At 34.3% G+C, this 21,030-nt stretch overlaps 3 protein-coding genes across 6 annotated transcripts in view; 2 read left to right on the top strand and 1 right to left on the bottom strand.

The window, feature by feature from the left end:
- Window positions 1-21,030, top strand: part of LOC126852179 (uncharacterized) — a 60,610-nt gene that overhangs the window by 34,519 nt on the left and 5,061 nt on the right. Inside the window, exons 1-3 of one of the 4 annotated variants that reach the window (XM_050596681.1) lie at window positions 300-722; window positions 12,107-12,327; window positions 12,498-12,703. Coding sequence is in view for 1 of the 4 variants with exons in the window: in XM_050596679.1 (XP_050452636.1) it covers window positions 18,742-18,765 (24 nt within the window). In the remaining 3 variants the exon portion in view is untranslated. Of the gene's footprint in view, window positions 1-299; window positions 723-12,094; window positions 12,328-12,497; window positions 12,704-18,531; window positions 18,766-21,030 lie in introns of those variants that run through there. The other 3 variants (XM_050596680.1, XM_050596682.1, XM_050596679.1) reach the window with 3 other exon arrangements.
- On the top strand, window positions 5,116-7,166 carry LOC126852180 (cytochrome b5 type B-like). The gene is made up of 2 exons (XM_050596684.1): window positions 5,116-5,274; window positions 5,987-7,166. Exons 1-2 carry the CDS (start codon window positions 5,234-5,236, stop codon window positions 6,459-6,461), a joined length of 516 nt encoding a protein of 171 aa, XP_050452641.1. The 5' UTR covers window positions 5,116-5,233; the 3' UTR covers window positions 6,462-7,166.
- LOC126852176 (putative protein TPRXL) lies at window positions 7,290-16,401 on the bottom strand. Its single transcript, XM_050596676.1, has 5 exons — window positions 16,111-16,401; window positions 10,655-10,977; window positions 10,178-10,395; window positions 8,579-8,898; window positions 7,290-8,139 (listed from the first exon to the last, which is right to left on the bottom strand). The coding sequence occupies exons 2-5, from the start codon at window positions 10,974-10,976 to the stop codon at window positions 8,010-8,012; spliced, it is 990 nt and encodes a 329-aa protein (XP_050452633.1). The 5' UTR covers window position 10,977; window positions 16,111-16,401; the 3' UTR covers window positions 7,290-8,009.

Here is a 21,030-nt window from a genome sequence, read left to right as displayed (position 1 = left end):
GCACACGTGGATAGACGCGCGCGCGAGAGAGAGCTTTCTTTGCGTTGCGACGACGATGGACGCTGTTCTAGCTCGGTGCGCAATAACGGCAGCAATAACATCTACATCAGCATCATCGTCAGCATTCGCACAGGCACACGGTCGGTTGCATCGCCGAAACATACGCCGCTTGTTCGCCTCTCCGTCTTGCGCGGCTAGAACGGTGCCCTGCGCGTCTCGGCTCTAGCCGCGAGTTCGGCTAGCTGGCTAGGAGTTTCTATTTTTACCATGGAGTAGCAAATTGTTCCTTACACGAGGCGACGGTGGCAGTAGCGACGATAGCGGTGCCGAGACGGCGGCAGCTGCGGTAGCCGCAGCAGCAGCACCAGCTCTGTCGAGTCGAATCGTTCGCCAACGCGACTGAATTCGGACAATTTATAAATAGTAGAAGTTCTCGCACGGGCGCGCGCGCGCGCGCGCGCGACGCGGACAATCGAGGATTCGCGGGGATGATGCGCGAGGAGAGTGATTCAAAGTGTCCCGAGATGATTGCTAATCGGCCCTCGGCACTACCGATAATATCGCTCGATGCGCCCAGGGCTCAAAAAAAATATCATAACTAAACAGTCAATCGACGACACGTCAATATTCTTTTTTCCGTTTCTTCCGTCGCAAAAACATCATCTTGTAGCGGAAGATGTACTTTTTCACTGACTGAGCCGAGAAGAAGAGAGACAATAAAAGTAAATAACGTTTAATTTTTCGCCTTCATCATTGCATCTAATTTTCACGTCTCAATAGTGCAATTTAAAAGAAAAGAGCAGGATACAAGCGCGATTGATGATTGGAAAAAGAGAGATGCGTGACACGTGGTCGCGCGAACATTGTGTCTATAGACTGTGTCTCTGTAAGGTTGCATTTTTAATGAAAGCGCGTGTAGCGGCGCGATATCGGATCAGTTACTCCCCCGCGAACGCGAGATAAGAACTAGGCTTCGATTAGCGAGTGCGGGAAGGGGAAAGGGGGTTATTCCAATATACGTTAGAAACGAGGCGAGTCAAAGTCGATGATCCGTACAAGTGTGATATTACCATACAGGGGCTACTACGCTACGCTCTATTGATGACAAACGAAGCCGGGACGAGACGGAATTATTTATCGACGCGTGCCATTCTTTTTTATAACATAAATCAATTAATCGATGCCTTCGCTATTAATAATGACGCTAACGAAAAGTGACGGCCGAGCTGCATTTGGTTGCTTTTGCGCGATGAGAAAGGAAAAAAAAAAAAGAAGAAGAAAGACCGGCTTGTGAGCTATCGTTACACTTTGCACCTTGGATCTGTTACCCGAAAAGGCGACCAGAAATGTGCCAGCGGAATAGTCTCGCACAAATCTGTCTGAGCACAATCTGTCGTTTATTGCGCGTGGCGACGCGTGTCGACGCGTACAAAACTCGGAGTCGGAATTCAGTACTGAACCGAGGCGAGACCGAATAGGCGAATGCGATAAAGAGACTACGAGTTGCCCTCGTTGACGATTGTCAGCGTGGACGACGAAATATTTGACACGACGTTATCTGTCAAACAGCGTGTATAAATTATTCCGAACATTTATTTCCTATCGGTATACTAGGTGTTTAATTAATTAATTAATTAATCACGCGATAAGCGATGCAAAAGAATACTTGACAATCTAATAAACGATAAATCTCAACAATTTTATTTTTCTCATTTCCACGCCTAATAATGTTGTTTACAACATTTCGCGACTGTAACAAGATTTTGTTGATTGAGGAATCTCGTCGAAAGGGAGCAGACGCGTTGAGAGAGTGTATACGGTCTAGATTCAATCGGCTTGTCTGTCGGCGTGCGAGGAAGCAGATCTTTAATTAAAAGTTTCGCGTTTTTCTTCTCTCTTACACGTTTACTCCGGACGCAATTTCATAGGCGACTCATTTTCCAGGAAATTTCCCGATAAATAAGAACAGAAGATTAGAAAAGGGAAAGAGGCGATATAGAATAGAGAGAGATGAAGACGATAAATTCTCCTTCTAAACATTACTCGGAGCTATCGATAACTACCTCTCGAACCATTCTGCAGGCAATACAAATTCAAATTTCACAAAAGATTGAAATCAAACATTCTCTACGTACGTCAAGGACGGATACTTTGACGGAACGAACATCGTCAAACACTTGCTCACCAATTTACAAAAGTGATCAACTCATATTCCATATCACGTACATCCCTCATGTACATATGTGCGATTGATTCACTTTTATCACCAACACACTAAAAGCGAAAGGTAAAATCGATTCGCGAGGAACGTAGGAATCGATTTACCGCCGACGATTGCTACTTCGCGCCTACTTTGCCGAAATTAAGGGCGTCATTTATCGCCGGAGAATCGGTCCTGCGAAAATCTGCACGCGACGAATAAGACGCATATGACCGCACAGCTTCGAGCTCGAGCACATTTCCGGGCGATCGATCCGGCTCGGTCGGAGTAACACGTGCAGCGCCGGTGGCGCGGCGTCGTCGTCTCGCATCCTCGTCCGTTTATTCAAAATCTTTCCCGGATACACACAAACATATACTCATGCACACACACACACGCGCGTACATTTCCGCACTATGCAAGTGCATCCCCCTACTGTCCCGTAATAGTCGTTAACGAAAGGCAATAATTTTCCAGCGTATGAGGAAAAATGCGTTTTCAATGCGTCGCGTGCGCCGGTTCTCCTCTCTCTTTTCCTCCTTCCCTCCCGTCAGATAAATGCGCGATATAGTTCCCTGTAAGCACCTAATATGTGTCACAAGGACGCAACAATTTTTCTACATGCACTTCTAATGATCATCGAACGCGTTCGCGGTCGATCTGATGTTTACGCTCATTATTCTCGCATTCGCGAGCATTATCGATGGCGTTTTACATTATAATACGATTCCACCGACTTTTAATTCCGGATCGCGGAGCATCGGCTTCTCCATATACGTGCTTCTGACAGCGAGATGAAATTTTTATCAACGTGCAAATATGATTCGATTAGACGATTTGTTTTCCGCGAGCGTCTTCTCCAAACGCATGTTGGGATGTTGACGAGATGAAAAGCTGGATGCTGATCACAACCGGTCCCGATCCTTCCCGCAACGACCGCGATGATCTCTTTTTGCTCGTGCGCGTACACGTCGAGAATATCGTTGCCGTCGTCGTGATTTCTCGTTGTTTCACCTATGTGTTTGTCGCGGATATGCCGAAGATTTTTTTCCCGCAACGTCGACGCACGCCCGCTTTCCGTGCTTACGGAAATGTGCATGAGGTCAGGGTGGCATGATTACGACTATCGGATTTGCAGTGCGCCGCCGCCGGCGTTGACCGCATCGTCATCGTCACTGTCGCCCGCCACCGTTGCTGCTGCCGTCGTCGACGTGCAAGCCGACGCCGACGCGTCGTCAGCGACGTCGTCGACAACGCGTCGCCGCGTTGTCGCGTGGCTTAACGTTGTCTCGGTTGGCGGTAACACTCGTTACTTGCGCAACGATGATTGCGACAGTTGGACGAGTAGAAATGGCCGTTTATAGTCGGCCAATAATCTAGCTTTTTTTCCTCTTTTTACCGATGACGAGAAAGAAACATTTTTTTTTCTAGAAACACTCACTTTTATATTTGACAGTAGCACAACTCGCTGCATTTTCCATTATATCGACAACCGGTCAAAGCATCACGCTTCTTATTTTGATTTACATTTTTTCCCTTTTATCTATAAACTGTAGATGCAATCGATTTTTCATTTTTCAAAATTCTGTTAACTTTTTGTTGAAAATTGGAAAAAATTACTCAAATGAAATTTCTTTTTCTTCTTCTTTTATCATGGATTATATGGACTTATTCGATTATTCCTATGATTATTGTTGTTTTTAGACAATCGAAGCTTTTTCTTCTCATTGGAAAATTATCACGATCTGTTCTCCATTTGTTCTCCATTTTCGAAACACTGTCAATTTCATTTTTCTCTGCGTATAGCCACCAATTCATTCATCTCTTTTAGATTACATTTGCAAACATCTTTGTTATATTTTTTTATACATATTGAAATTTTCTTGATAATTTTTCTCAAAATTTTCATTTTAATTGTCTTTAATAATTTTATTTATCAATTAAGAAGTAAATTAAAAAAAAAAAAAAGAATAAGTACGTATCTAAAAATTTAAAACAAGTCGATAAAAATTATATTGTCATTTATCTATTACATAATATTAATTTATTTTTTATACAATATTGTAGTGATTTATAAAGATTTTTCCCGTGCGATTTGCTTGTACATTGCATCATTTATTTTTCATTTGAAAGAGATAAGAAAAAATGTGTGTGTATACATGCATAGATGATATACGCTATTAAAATTAAATATAAACAAAAATAAGTGTTTTATATCGTTTAAAACATTTACGCATATAATCTCGGCGAAAAGCAATAAAATGATTAAACGTATTTGTTCTTATTAGCTATTATAGCTAGTTATAGCTGAGTCAAACTAAATTCACTGCACAGTTCAGAGTTTATCTTTCTAATAGCAATCGCAATCGTCATATATTGTTACGTATATCATTTATGTGTAAACTTTAGAATCCGAGAGATATCAATTGCAAATTTATTATTGCAAATATGTGTATTATCTTGAAGAGAGCGCGTTTTTTTAATCGCGCTCTCTTCAAGATAATCGCTTTAATTAATTTTTTCATACCTGTTTAATGTACAAAGGTGTGGCAAGTGTCGGATTGACCAATAATTATCATTGTCGTGAGGGAAAAAATGAAATTGCAGAAAAACTTAACATATATATATATGTACGTATAATTGTCAGTGGAAAATCATATGAATATAAAGCGACGCATTCAAGTCTTCCTCCGAATTGCGATTGGTGCGAGCAAGAAAGTCGGTTAGTTAAAATTTCTGCGAGAGATAATTAATTTTGCAAATTGAGAAAGAGAAAGTGAAACAATTTTATGGTAAGATTTACAGTTTTACATTTATTAACGGAGTTTCGATTAGAAAGAAAGGGTGATTTTTATTCGATCACAACCGGTTCAAACAGCTAGGATTATATGTATATATACGCGTGTACCGCGACAGTGCGTGATCGAAAAGATACCTGGTGTGTGCGCGCATTAGGTTTCAACCGGTAATAGAATTACTTTCTTTTCCCGAGCGAACTGATTTCTGTTCTGATTGTGTTCAGTACACCGTACGATGTCTCTTGGCAGACAACTTAGGCAGAAGCGTTTGCCATTGTAGGTGGATTTAACGTAACATATCCATTTTGAATTATTATCGTGTCCGCGATTGTTTAACGATTGTCACAGATTGTGACATTGCGAGGATTGATCGACATATATAGCTCCGTTATGCTTTGCAATCAAGATAATATTTTCAGTGTTTTCGCATTTATGCCTTTTTCAATCATCATTAGTCTATTGTACGAAATGATTGATAAAATCAATGCTTGATCGATATATAATTGCTCAATTTTTCGCAATTGCAAATATCGACTTTTCACAATCTGTCATACTCTTTTAAACAAATAATGTAAACAAAAACGTACATGTTTTATAAAGTATGAAAAAAAAATGGAAAATGATTAATAGAAATATCTATAAAATATGAAATATGAAATTAATTTGCTTCTTTTAGCTTTATATGCGTAAACAAGTCTTATGTATGTTTTAATAATTCGATAATTCCATGTTATCTCGTGATTCCAGGAATTTATCAATAAAGATTTCTAGCAGTTATCTAGTTATTGTGCTCGATGCATGGCTGGTTTATATGCTTGCGATATCGAGATAAATTCTTAGAGAAGTTTGAGAAGTTTAAGCAAATTAACGCGTCTGTACGAACAAAAGAAGGATATAAATTCTTCCTTCGCGATATTAAAATTTAAATAAATTATCAAAGTAACACACTACATACATACATACATACATAGTCACGATCCTGTTGCAGAGAAAGTGCTTTTGGAACCCGAAGCATGGATTTTCTAAATTTAAACTTTCGTTCTCTCAAATTGGAGGATGTGAAATCGTCGAAGGAAAACTTGCGGCAGGTCGAACGTGAGAATTTTGTGGAGAGAAACGACCGCGTCGAAGAACAAAGGTGTAGGGCAAAGTCGGGCAAGGAAAAATCGCACGACAAACTCCGAACGATTCACTTACATGAGGTTGCTTGGCACGACGCACTTGACAATTGCTGGCTGGTGATCCACGATTACGTATACGATTGCACCGACTTTCTAAAGAGTCATTCGGGTGGCCAAGATGTTATCTTGGAATATGCTGGACGAGACGCGACTTTGGCATTTATCGGCATCGGACATTCCACCATCGCTAGAAAAACTTTAGACCAGTATAAAATTGGTGAACTTCCGCCGGAGGAGAGAATCTTTCGCGTACCCGACGGCGTTAAAATCTCGGGATTTTGATCTATATACTTGAGATTATTAAATTGTGTCATCGTTATCATGGCCATTTTTACACATTCAGGTAAATATTATATTGATATTAGATATTTTATTTTGCTAACGAAAACTGGCATAATTAATATTTTCAAATATTGAACTCACTCGAAGAAAAGTAGAACAATAATGGAACAACGCAGGACACAAGATATTTTATATTGAATATATTATATATTTCTTGATCATCTAACACACTTCTAATACACAACATACAGTGTGAGATGATAGCGATGTAGCTCGATTTATTATACGCTATCGATAAACTTATTGTTTCTAATCGAAAGACGAGAGTGTTTTTTTTTAGTAATTTAATTAACATTATTCAATTTCTGCATCAATTTTAGATTTATCTAAAATTAAATATGCAATATACACACGTAGCATTACTCTTGGTCACACATATTTACATTTCATTAATTATAAAAACATACATACATTATAAAATGTAAATATTTTGCAATGTGAAAAGAGAAAAAAAGAACAAATGTATACTTGATATGACTGAAATTATTATGTCTTGTGGCAAGGAGATTGATTTTCCACGTTTTAAAAAGGTCTCAGCGATAAAAAATCATTAGAAAGTCAATAGAAAAATTTTGGGAATGTTTTCATGTATTGAATTGGTTCTATGTTTATACTATTGAGTTTATGAATAAAGATACGCGCAAATTATGTAATATATACATTTCCCGACTTTCTTATACATAATATACCGTATTGTATTTTCTTTTTTCTTTATTTGATTGTTAGAGGCTAACGTAACAAGTGAGAGAAAGTAACAGTGCACCGTATTTGCTTATAATACATATATAGAATTCATTCGCAATATATTTAATTTGAACTTATTGTATACGTGTATATTTGTTCCATATTTGATTAAAATTAGTATTTTCTCACTTTATTATGTGTGCGTGTGTTTAAAACAGTAGATATACTATTGTATAATATGAGATTTTCTCTTTTGCGTGCTCTAACGCACATACATACGTCGCGCTACGCTATACAATATGTTATATTAACATCAATTTTGCATACTACTTTCTACTTTGTATGTTGTTAGGACCACAAGTATGCCTACACAGCATTCCTTTATATTTATAAATTTTCTGTGCTAAGACGAAACAGTAAGGAGTGTGATTCGCGAAAGATAAAAATAACTGTCTCTCTCTCTCCTTTAACGATTTTCTCATAATTACCGGGCGTCGTAATTGCAAGTTGCATAACGCGAAAAATACAACTAAAATGATTTCTATGTATTGTAACGACTGACAAAAGAGCAAATTAAAAGAGCAATTATTTATCGCGATGTTTAACGATATATTTTTTTTTCCTGATAATACTGCATATCGTTGCATCCGTAAAAAGATTGATGCATCATTCATGATTGAATTCTTTCGCAAGTATTTTCTTTGCATTGCAGGACAGATTCGACTTGTAGGACTCGATTATTAATTGATGTCAATTTGCTCGCCATATCTATCTTTTTATGTGGAGGCAAAAATTGTCGTACTTTTACATTAAGCTGCAAGGGGTGAATCCAGAATCAAAGGCCGCTTGCAATACCGTAGTTTCCATGCAAAACGCTGCATCTTCATACATTGCTGCCATTCGTTGCTGTTGCGCTCGATTTTCGCTCTGCGATCTGCAAGCACGTTTCAATTCTTCCAATTGGGAAACATTTCTAATAATAACAAAAGATGGATTTTTCAGAGATAAGAGAATGAAATTTTAATGGAAATTTTAATAAATTCTTTTACATTAAATCATGACAAGAACACATACGCACACGTATGTACTTTACTTTAGAGGAAAATAACAAATAATTCTATTTTTTTTTTTACACCTACATCTCGGATATAAATTAATTAATTAAATCAAATAATTAAAATTAAATTAAATAATTAAATTAATTAAATCAAATAATTAAAATTAAATTAAATAATTAAATTAATTAATTAAATTAAATTAATTAATTCAAGTGAAAATAATTCTCCATAGTTTCTGTGTATGTTTCGTAATATATCGTATATACAGTCAGTCGTGGCTGAAGCCTTTACATATTATTTTGACTATCTACTTACCTGGGAGGCATCGCTCGTGCTCGATGATGCGCTCTGATCTGCTGTTCTCTCAAGGCGGAACAAACAGTATCTCTAGATTGTTGCCGCTGTTGCTGTCGATGTTGATTGTGCGAATCAAGTGTCAGCTGAGCTAGATACTCGCGAAGCTCGGGCTGACTAGGTAAGAGATTACGATGCTGGACACTCGAAGTCGGATTAGACGACGATGTCGACGACGATGTTGTCATCGAATCTGACCATGATGGTGGAGGAGTATGCGAGCGTGACATCATTGCATATTTATGATGCAAATGTTCCTCGTATGTCGGTGGCAGACCGGTCTGCAAAACGAAAATATGTCTTGTTATATTACGTATTTTAATATTCAGACATTACTATTTTAATATTTAATATTTAATATTTTAATATTTATATTTAATATTTATTTTTTATAATTTTAATATTTAATATTTAATATTTACTACTTTAATATTCAGACATTACTTTCAAGTTTATTGCTTTAACGAGCGATTGAGATATTAACGTTCGTCTCTTGTTTAATGGAGTTAATCGAGAGATTAAATTTTAATTGATTAATAAAAACTTTAAAAATTTTCCGTTACTTCCGAGGCCGTATATTGGAATCACGTTACTCTAGCCGCAACATCCCTATATTGTAGTTGCTTAACGTTATGTTTGCATGGCTGCGGTTTTAATATCTGATCTTCGTGTCGTGTTTCAAAGATATCAAATGCAGCTGCGATTCTTGTTTTCAGATTGTAAAAAAATAATCGATAAATGGAATATTTGTTAATAATCGATGAGTGATAAAACAATAACAAGTATTGCAATTATGACTAGCATATTTATCGTTGCTAATTATTAAAAAATCAAACTCTTGGCACTCGTTCTTGAAATTGCATTAATTCATGCAAGTTTCAGTAATCAAGTTAACGGCCTAAATCAACTTTACATTGTTCAATATCAATATTAATATTATGCAGTGCTAGAAATTATAATAAAACTGCTAATATTTTGTTTTTAATCTTCTATTTGTATCGATTACCGTAATAGTTATTATCCGCATACATTATGAGCCTGTGCAATTGTTATCAACATATTGTATAAAAATCGCGAAATCCAAAGCGTTAATGATTGCGTGGCAGCATCTGTTCTGTGTAAATTCCAAAAAGAAAAGGCGATGATAAATATGTTCAGCATTGATTCTTCCACGGTCTGTTAACAATTGCAAACACGGGAAATATAACATGATTACATAATTACATTGCAGAATTTATGTTGTACATGGCGTAGAATATCATCAATTAAATTGCGCAGAAAGCATAAGCAATAAAAGAATGTATACAGAAAACTCAATCAATCATTGACCTATATATATTGTATTGTTGTGTTTATTGTTCCCGTGCATGTGAGATTGATCGATTTCCTTGTATATATGTTTTCATGCGACTATACAAATCCACTTGGATAAGCTCTTAGATTACTAGAAAAATGCTATCAAGTTCATAGAGCGCAACATTAATAGTACTTTTATCCATGCTGGATTGGTGTAAAAGCAATGTACAGAAATACAAGACAATAAATTACAGCAAATCTCACCTGCCACGATTTCGCAATCGCGACATCGTACGTCGGTGGTGGTGATGTCATTGATGGAATAGCGGTGTACAAAGCTTGCGATCTGCTTTGCATACTTGACCGACTAATCCTAATTTCTTCGGCATTCGCATTCGCCGTATTTGGTACGCTGGCGTATGATACTTCGGGTATGGTGGTGTTTTCTCCATTTTCATCATCGAGGATACTCGAGCCTGAGTCTATAAAACATTATCGAAAGCACATGCAATTTTTTTCTTTCCTTTCTTTTTCCTTCGATTAATTTTCATTTTATGTACATATACATAAATATATATTTTATATTTTTAATTAATTATTTAAAAAAAAATTAAATTTGTTTTTAAACGTTATTTTGCTAAAACGTACGGCCAAAAAATAAACGTGAAGTGCAAAGAAAGAACTTGGCATATAATATAAATTTATAATACAAGCTTGTGCCTAATATGCAGACTAACTGACCGATGTAAGTGTAATGCGATTCAGCGCTATCGGCGCTTCGAGTCCTTCGCGATTGATCGAATCGCTTCTTATGCTTGCTGCTCTTCATTGTAGGTTTCGCGGATTCTGTTGCCGAGCTGCTGCTTCCGGTCTCGTTCGATGCTCGAGTCTTTAGTTCCCGCCTGTCATCTTGCTGCTTCCGCGAGCTTTTACCTTCCTGTTTATTGCGCTTCGATTTCGGCAGGAGGATAGTCAGCTTTTCCAAAACGATCGAGCTGTTTCGCGACTTTGGCAAGTCTACGACGACACCACAGGGACACACCGGCAAGTTCTCGTTAGGCATCCTGCAAAAATAACGCGTAAAGAATTTATCTTTGTCGATTAATAAAAATCCTACGAATCAAAAATAATTAGGTAGATTACATTTTGTCATTGGTTCTTTGAAAAAATGTTTTACACAATTCTATTAAAATCGGAAAACAAACGTAATGTCGCGTAGTAAAAAGTGTTGAAAAAAAAATCAAAATAAAATATTTATTAAATTATTGTAACTAACAGTATCTTGTAAAGTATGATTTACATACACATTAATACTTTAATCTATATATATATATATATATATATAGAGCAATGTATCCTCCTGGGTTTTACTCTCTTCTGATTTGACCTAGATTAGCCATGATCGATCACCAAAGTCGATATTTAGCGAGCCTTAATTCAGCTCAGCGAAAAACGGCAACGGAGCTATCGAAACCCATCAAAGTTAAGCACTGCTAGAATGCCCTCCTCTTCGGTAAAACTAATTTGAAACTACTACGCCTTACCATGAGCAGAGAAATCGCATTTCAAGTTTTAAATTCGCTCATTTTCATTCTGAGTCTTTGTGCACTCTGTGCTATAAAAATTGCGTTGGTAATTACTTTGATTAGAAAACTATATTTCCTAATTTGCAATACCTACTTTAAATTTCCAAATTGCCAATCGTGATATATTTAAAAAGTATGAAATATAAATCGTAAATTGCACATATTATTTAATGCACTTATTATTGCAAATATTATTAAATGCATTTATATATATAAGTGTGCATTTAATTTGTTCAAAAATTCATAAAAGCAAGAATTAAAAGAAAACAAGTTATATATATAATTCACTTTTTCTCTTGAAGATTTATCAAAAAAAAAAAAAACAAAAAACAGGAATTAAGCTAAAATTGAAGCGAAATAGATTGTTTGTGCACAAAAAGAACTAAGTGAAAGTTTTACATTGCATTTTTTAGTATATAATCACACTAATGGAAACAAAGATACTATTTATTGGAGATATTGCATTTGCACTGATTGTGAGACGAAAAAGGAGGAAAAGAAGGATAATACGAAAAAAAATTAAAAATTAAAAAAGCGTAAATAAAACGCGAATACGAATCTCCATTCGTTGCTCAAGAATTGAATACATGATCAGTTTCTGTTTAAGGATTAACAGGCTCTCGTCTTGGAGCTTTAGTTCGTGATCTTAGGGATTATGGTTGGCGATACTTTAATTCCGGATATGTGCCGATATCCAGTAAACGAAGATCATGAACGAAAGATTCGTTATTTACGAAAGATCAGGATGCTTGCCAAGAGATCACATAATTACGAAGAAATAAAGTCAACTTTAATTCTTTTTATGTTACGTTTTACCGGATTAAATATGTAAGTATTAATATACAAAATAATTTTTTTCAACTTATATAAAAGTTAGATAAATCTATATCATATATGTACACATGAAATGCTTTTATCGTGATTCTTTCTTAGATAATAATTTGCGATGAGTATTCATATGAAAACTTTTAAAGATGTAGTTTTTTTGGTTTCTTCAGGCTTTGCTACATAGCGATCCGAGAACATAGAATTGCCTGGCACGAGTGAGAAAAAATCTTTGAAATAAGTTACGTCGTAAAATTCAAGCTATTGGTTTCTGATGGAAATGACCGCAACGATAACAATAACAATGACGAGGATGACGACGACGACGACGACGATAGTGGCGAAAATGAAGCAACAGAGGCTGCAGGAATAGAGAAGGGTAAGTAGTTGGAAACCAGAAATTGGGTCTACTGCCAGCGAACTGGATGCTTGTAGGTGGGAGAAGGTCGTGTAGGAGGAGTGTACCAGAAGCTTGAAAACCAGGTCACCATCGTAGGTCACTGAGCTCTCTCTTCACTGACAAATAAATCCGGGATAGTCCATCTATAAATTAATTATAAATGTTATAATTTAACGGCTGATTCGTGTTTACATTGTTATAGTAAGTAGCTTCTCAGACAAATGTCGCCATTAAGTTTTCCATCAAGCGTATAGATAAATATTTTATAGATAGCAAATTGGTAAATTATTTTGACTATTAAATTTTTGACACATACATATGTAAGGAATACTTGAATACATTTGGATGAATATGCCGATGTGCATTATTTTATATTTTATTATCAAATCCTTTTGTGCAGTTTAATAATTTTGTGCAGCAAAAGATACATCTAGAAACTTGATTGAACTCATTCGCAATTAATTGCGAGAGATGATGTAATTTTCTTTTATCTTCTATCATTTTTGTCCAAAACGTTATTTATCATATCCTCTGTGAGAACATGCTATCAATAATGTTTTATGAAAAAAACAAGTTTTAATTATTTAAAGAAAGAAGCTTCTGATGAAAATGTACGTATGAATTATCGTGGTCTAAGAAGTAGATTGATTGTACAGTTTATTTTGTTTGTCATATCCATATTGCCGATGACGACAGCAAATTCATCAAATGCAATGCCTACAAGTGATATCGATAACAGTAAAAAAAAAAAAAAAAGAGTTGCGCTTGTGGTAATAGCTACTAGCTATATCAATAATAGAATATGTGTGGTTTTCGCTTTAGTGGTGTTTCAAGAAATGATCTTTTTAATAATCTAACATCAACGTAAAAACCGATAGCGCTTATAATTTCACTGAAAGTTTTTATTAAACTTTTTTATCACATCTGTAATAGAGTAACAGCGGCAAGTAGTAATAGTCTGTCATAAGCGGACAAGGGAAAAGGACAAATCGAAATTTGTCGGAAACGGTTAGCTTGATGATTGATGCTAACATGGTCAAAGTTTTCGTGGGAACATCGATATTATAATCGACGGACAACAAGATAAACGTTTATACGGAATCGACTTTTCAGCTGTATTAATTTTTAGTTCGCGAGTGATAGAATGTTACGCAGATTCTTGGTTTGGAATTTTTTTTAATTTACTTTTAATTATAATAAATCGATCATTATCATTGCTACTAAATATGTTCGAATTTTTCATCGATCGAAATACTCGCAAAAAACTCTCGAAAAAGTGTATACATTTTGCTCGTTGGTTTGATGTCCGTTTTGTATCAGATGAAGATATGTCGCCGTATTTGCGTATCTCCATTCACGCATCCGATACTTGAATCGAACGTATCTCCTGCTTTAAAACTTTAGTCGATGCTAAAAGGTTTTGGTAAAAGCCCTTCAAAACTTTTAAAATAGAACGAATGATGTGTGGAAATAGTAAAGGAGAAAAAGGAAAATGGAATAAATTTTACTACGCAGCTTTCTTTCTTCATACATTCCTTCAATTGTTCTCCCCCTTCCATCGAATTGCTTTATAATGATCTGCGAAATTTACATAATGCACAGATGAGTGAAATATAAAGACATTGACAGATGTAAGAAAGGAATTTTTCTCAGAATTATATAAAATTATGATTAGTTCGTAGGTAAAATGGAGGAAAAAAATTTTTGTTTCAAAAAAAAAATGAAAGAATAAGAAAGTAGAATAAAATTCTTCTACATAAAAGATATTGTTTGACATATTTTAAATCGAGACTAGAAGCGCCACATATAATTCCTAGCTCATGAAATATTTTACGTTATGAAGAATTAATTTGCACGATCGTTAATCGTTATCATGAAGATGAGGATAAAAAGAAGAAAAGGTATTTCGATGCATTTCATCACGAACAACGGCGGTAGTAGTCGAAGGATCGCGTTGTAGAATCCCGAACGAGATTGAAATTTATAGCTGAAATTCTCCGAGTGTATTACCGGATTTTGGCATCAAATTTCACAGACTAATAAAAGACAGCTGCAGACATTTAATTATTCGAACAAAATCGAAGAGAAAAAAAAAACTGCCGCTTCCTTTCGCTATATCCCGTTGCGCGAGGAATCAGCATGATTAATTACGAGATTGCTTTTGGCGATTCGGGATTGAATTGATTCGAGTGTCTTTCCGCATTTGACAGGTCCTTATAAGAGTATCTTGTGAAATGCAATGCACTTTTTGACTGTCGGGTGTCTCATTGTCTCATTATTATTGATAATGAATACAACAAAAAAAAAAATATATATATATATAATACACTGTACAATTGTAATTGCTATTGAAATAGCAGATCGACATTAATGCGATTAATTATAAGATTTTTTCCACGGTTTTTCTAAGAGAAATATATTTCTTTGATCACGTTTTTTAATTTTATAATATTGCATACGAGAGACATGATTACCGTACATCCATAAGTTTAATTACAGTGCTTTAATTATGTTAGTTATATCACTAATTATTCAACAGAAAATATTGCACTTAAAAATAATGATACGCAGAGGAGTATTTTGCGTATAATATAATATCAAATATAATATAAAGTTATCGATAATGTACTTTAATAAATCCTTATATTACATTTTTCCGCAGAGACTCTTTCATGTTCATTTATACATTTTTTTTCAATGCAATTAATTCGTTATGTCAAATAAGCGATCTAAATATACGACTCTAAGCCAATAATACTTTTATTCAATACGAATGAACTGACGTATTTATATAAAATGAATGAACATTTCTTTCTAAAAAAATTTTGTGAAAGATTTTATTTTTTCTTTTATCACGTTTAAGAAAAAAATACTCACTATTTTTTTTTTATAAAAATCTATTCTGAATTTTCTCTTAAAATAAACTTTTTAACGCAAAGCGCGATAAAAATGTAGAGATAAAATCATTTTTAATATTTACCGAAGTTTTTAGTATGTTCTTAAAAATTTTCATGTTTTCATACAATTTCGAGTCCATGTAAAAAAATTGTCGAATTCTAATAAAGATATTGGGAAACATAGCGCATACAATACGGATTGTGTATTGTCTAGAAGAATGTAACCGCGTGTTTGGCGAAGATCAGGTTCGTGAATGAAATGCGGACTTGTATCAGTTTTTAATATTACTAGGATGTATCTATTATATATATATATATATATATATATATATATATATATATATATATATTTAGTATATGTATATATAATATCTGAAATATTTATTCTTACAAAAAATTTAGCTATTTATTAAATTTCCAATAATTCAAAAATTTGCATATGAAATATGTTTTTGTACCATCATGTATTTGCGAAGTTATTATATTTACCTGTGATGAATGTAGACTTTTGTGAAAAAGAAACGTGAAAGGTTCGCTGCACTTTGCAATGTTTTTCCTTACCCGATACGCACCTCACATATTTCTCGAGCGAAAATAGCGAAAATAGCGAAGCAATAAAGATAAAGACAGAGAGAAAGAAAGAAAAGAGGAAAATAAAAGGAGAAAAAAAAAGGTAATTGAACCGTGACTTGAGAGAAAAAAAGAATAAATAATTTCTCGAAATCGTGCACGCGAGAAACTTTTGCAAGCTTATGACGCCACGTAAACCACACGGCCAAGTGGCGCAACTGAACTCAGCTGAACTGAGTCAGAGATTAAATTACCGAAGAGAGAAGACGGCGAGGGTGGCAGCAGCGGATGGTAGCAACGGTGGCGGTGGTGGTGGTGGCGGAACAGGGAGCGAGGATCGCGTCGTCTCCCTAGCATCGATTTTACTTGGCAGTGGCGCGCGCTTCACAATTCGTTTGCGAGCTCTCGCAAGAGAAACTTTCTATTTCAGATTTTCAAATCAATAGTTTAAAAACATTTCATCTAATCAGTTTGCTCTTGGTATTATACGTATAGTCAGATAAATGAATAACTGATGAGACGATCACAAAAGAGACAAATCTCTATTCTATACTTCATTGCTCGGAGTTAGTTGCCCTTTCCGGGGGCAACTAACCGATATCTGAAGCGACGCCTACGATCCCCCCACTACCGTTCGAGATTTGACAGCCGAGCCGCCGATCGTGCGTGTAAAGGCTATTGCACGTTAAAAAATTTTAGTCGTAATCATAAGGCCGTAAGAAAATTGACCAATCAAACATTCTAAAACATAATAAGAATGTTTGAACTGTGATTGGTTGGTTCACTTACGGCTTTACGATTACGACTAAAAGTAATGCTCGAGTAATGCTCTGTAGCATTGCTATTAATGTTTCATGTTGGCAATATGATTTCTTTTTTTCTTATATTGATTTCGAAAATATATACTTAATAATTGAAAAAATAATTTAAAATACTAAATTTTTATTGGACTATTAAAGAACATTAAAAAAGAAAAAAAAAAGTAAATGAGAAAAATTATATTCTTCAAAAGACTATAAAATTATTTATGATTAATAAGACGGATTTTTAATCGCGAGATTCTGTCTTTAAATTATTTATTATTTTTTCCGGAATTAATATACCATTGTTATGCAACGAAACAATAGCTCGGAATCGACAGTCAGAATAATCGATTCTAATGTATTTAAACATCACAAATATCAGATAAATGACGCAGTTAGTTTGTTATTTGCACAGTTATTGCTCATTGACGAAACAATCTCATGCCTTCATTGCTGCCATTATCGCAGCGAAATATACGTTTAAGCGCGGTAGTAAATTTTTAATTAAAATATCTCGGATATTCAATCCTCCGTAATCTTGGCCGGAGAAATATAGGGTCCCAGAATGACAGATCATGGAGTTCACTTGACAAGTTTCAAGTCTGATTACATGATGAGAGATTAAATCTTGCGAGAGGTTTCAATAATGTATTGAACCAATGGGATGATTGATAAAAGAATAATGAAAAAGAGGGATCGGTCACAGCGGAGTCAATATAAATCGCGGCTAACGATTTTCTTATCCGTCTGTTCCTCACAAGCAATATTTTATCATTTTCGCTCAAAGCGAAGGAAAAAGTTCTGTATCTACGACGCGCATTTTTCCACTATATGTAGCTACACATTCGAGGGGAGACTAAGAGCTTTACCTTCTTTGTTCTAGTCAAGGATAGCGAAGAGAATTTTATAAGAAGCCCTCAATCGCGAAAAAAGAATTGTTTTTATAATAATTTTAATTGAAAAATAGATGTAAGAAGGCCATTATATTTATAAAATGCAATTGAATGAATCATTTGATTAATTTTGTTTATATTAAAAATAATAGCCTTTTTTTGATAAATCAAGTTTCGTAAATAAAGAAAATAAGAGAGAGAGAGAGAGAGAGAGGTAATAAAAAATTCTTTATTCTTCATCCAACACAAATAAATTTTACTCTAATAAAATTTTGACTTAAAACCTGCTGTTACAAAGCCTTTCTTTTATAAGGTAAAAAAAAAAATAGAACAGTGTAATAATAATATAATATTTTTTAATTTTTTTGCTAAGAAACTATTATTTCGGAAATGATCGTAAGAGCTATAACTAGAAAAAATATTGAAATTTTGAAAGATAATTTGCTTATTTGATCATTATTTAATTTTACTAAACATGTTTATTGTACGTAGATTTTTCGATCGATTAACTTTTGCGTGGAAAAAATTTCATTCAGACTAACAGCGAATAGTAGGATACATTTTCTCTAGCCACCCCTTCTGGGGTGGACCGAGATGGAAAGAGAGAACTGTACTTCGAAGCGTGCCGGTTAGGGGCGCTACACCCTCGACAACATGGCTGTCGTGGCTTAACAAACCCGTGCGAGTCTTGACACATCCGGACATTCGTGTGTCGTGTGTTGCTCAGGGATTACAGCCATTTGCGCGAACAAAAAAAAAATCACGTGAGTACAACAAAGAACGGCGATAATCTCGCCCCGACATTCGCGGATACGAAAAGGTTGTGAAAGGAAACGCTAGCGGAAAATATTCGAATGGAAACAGTGTTATCTGACAAGGTACGAGTACCTGCGTGCGCGTTGCATGGTGCGAATGTATATGTTTTCCTATACTTGTGTGTATACAGTGTTGCGTCAATATAATTCGAAACGTGTATCTACATCGGCGATCAATAAAAGGATGGTAGAGGATGGAATATTTTGACACGATGTGCTCGTATTCTTTATCCGATAAGGGCATACAACTGCTCCCTCACCTCTCAATCGTGTGTTATCATTCTGCATTTGCACCCTTATATTTACATAACAGTATGCTTCCATCTCTCATATATGTATGTTGTTTCTTGCGCTCGCATCTCTTTGTCAATGATATTCCACGAGATGTCGCATGAAAAGTGAATAAAGTCGCATTTAAAAAATTAAAAATAAAAACTGATGCCGCAATAAAAATTAAGAATCTTTAGATTTCATTACGTTATCATCTCATATACATAATACATATATATATATATATCATAAACATAAGTAATATAAAATGTACGTCAATTGAAAAAATAGTTATACGACAGAAAGCAGATTCTATTCTTTAAATAAACGTTAAACAATTTATTTTGCCAATACATATATTTGAGTGATACAATTTTCATAAATAGTGCCGGTTGCAACTTTTTTGTGACACGATGTCTGACTTGAAATAGGACTGATTCACTTATAAATATGTTTTGAGAAATTATCTGCATTTTGTCAACTGCTAAATAAAGACAGAATTTGAATGGACAATTTAATACATTATTCAAAGCAAAATTATATCAAGTAACATAAAAACTTATACAATTAAAATTAATCTAACAACAAAATTAGATCTACTTTTATTCAACGGCAAATTTTCTTATCAACTGTGTATGTGAGCGCATGAATGTGAATTTTTTTTTTTTATATTTGATGCATTTTTATTCTAGAATTTTTTGATTTTTATGAGAGAGTTTAGATTTATACATGGGTTTTTGTGTGAAAAAAATTAGATAGGATACAATATGCATTAAAATTAAAGATATTTTTCTTTAATAAAAATTTAAAAAATCATTTAAAGATTAAAATATTTATTACATCGCTCTCGTTCTCTTATAGCTTTTTTGTCATAATCAAATCTTATTAACTCAGCTTGCTGCAAATACGTATATTACTAGGATCTCGAATTTCAATTCTGACTATTCGCGAATGATTCTTTTTTTTCTGCTTTCTGTCGATAGGAAATAAACGATAGGATGGTAGGATGAAATTAATTTCAAACTATGAATAAAAAGAAGAAAGACGATCGAGATGATTTGTTTTTATTGAGACTCATCGATATATCTCTTAGTCCTATCTCGACATCACGATTAAAACTTTAATCTTTTTTATTTGTCCCGAGAGCTTACAATATTTAATTCAAAGTCTACTCAATAACGAAATTAATAAATTAATTATAATCTTCGGCATTTATACATTTTTTTACTTATTTGCCTTTCAACAAATTTAATTAAGTTAGATTAAAATATATATTAAATATACGTACATAAATAAAATATATAAACACATATATTATTATATATTTTTAATAAAATAATGTAATTATAATATTTTTACATGTGTGTATGTGTTTAAGAAAATATCAGTAATAATAATATAGCAAATATATTTTATTTTTCTTACTTTTTATTAAAAACATATAATTATTAGTAAAAGTAAATATTATTTTTTTTGCGCGTCATATCAAATCGAAATATAAAATAATAACAGAACGGCATAAAGTGTAAGACTCAAATTTTTTGGGCTTGCCCTCGATTTCATCGAACTTTTCTTCCCGACAGAAGCTTAAGAGCGGGGGATAAGCTTCGCTCGTCTAAAAGTCGGTCGCAAATGCGCCAAGTCGGGTGGCGTCGACCGCTGATATCTGCAAACTCGGTCAGTAGGTCAACAGCAGATGCATCCGGTGCAGCTGCATATCTTGTCGTACAGATCAATATTCTCAACCTTTACGTTTCACCAAGCATCTATTTTTAACCAAAAATTTTTTTATGTATAAATTTCTTTAGTAAATAATATTACAGTAATAAGTATCAGAAGGCAGATAAAAGAGTTCGAGATAAATACAAATTTTGCTATTTCTATTTCTATTTTTAGTTCTTTACTCTTTCATATAATTTTATATTTATATATTGATCTTATTTTTTTCTCGAATTTTTGTCTAAAAATTTTTTTGTTTGTTAGACACACATATAACAAAAAAGTTTACATACATATATTTGTAAAATTATTTTTGGATAACAATTCTCTTTGAATGAT

Source organism: Cataglyphis hispanica, chromosome 10, assembly GCF_021464435.1.
Source record: "Cataglyphis hispanica isolate Lineage 1 chromosome 10, ULB_Chis1_1.0, whole genome shotgun sequence".
Taxonomy (NCBI): Eukaryota; Metazoa; Arthropoda; class Insecta; order Hymenoptera; family Formicidae; genus Cataglyphis; species Cataglyphis hispanica.
This window is presented reverse-complemented; position numbering and strand designations above follow the sequence as displayed.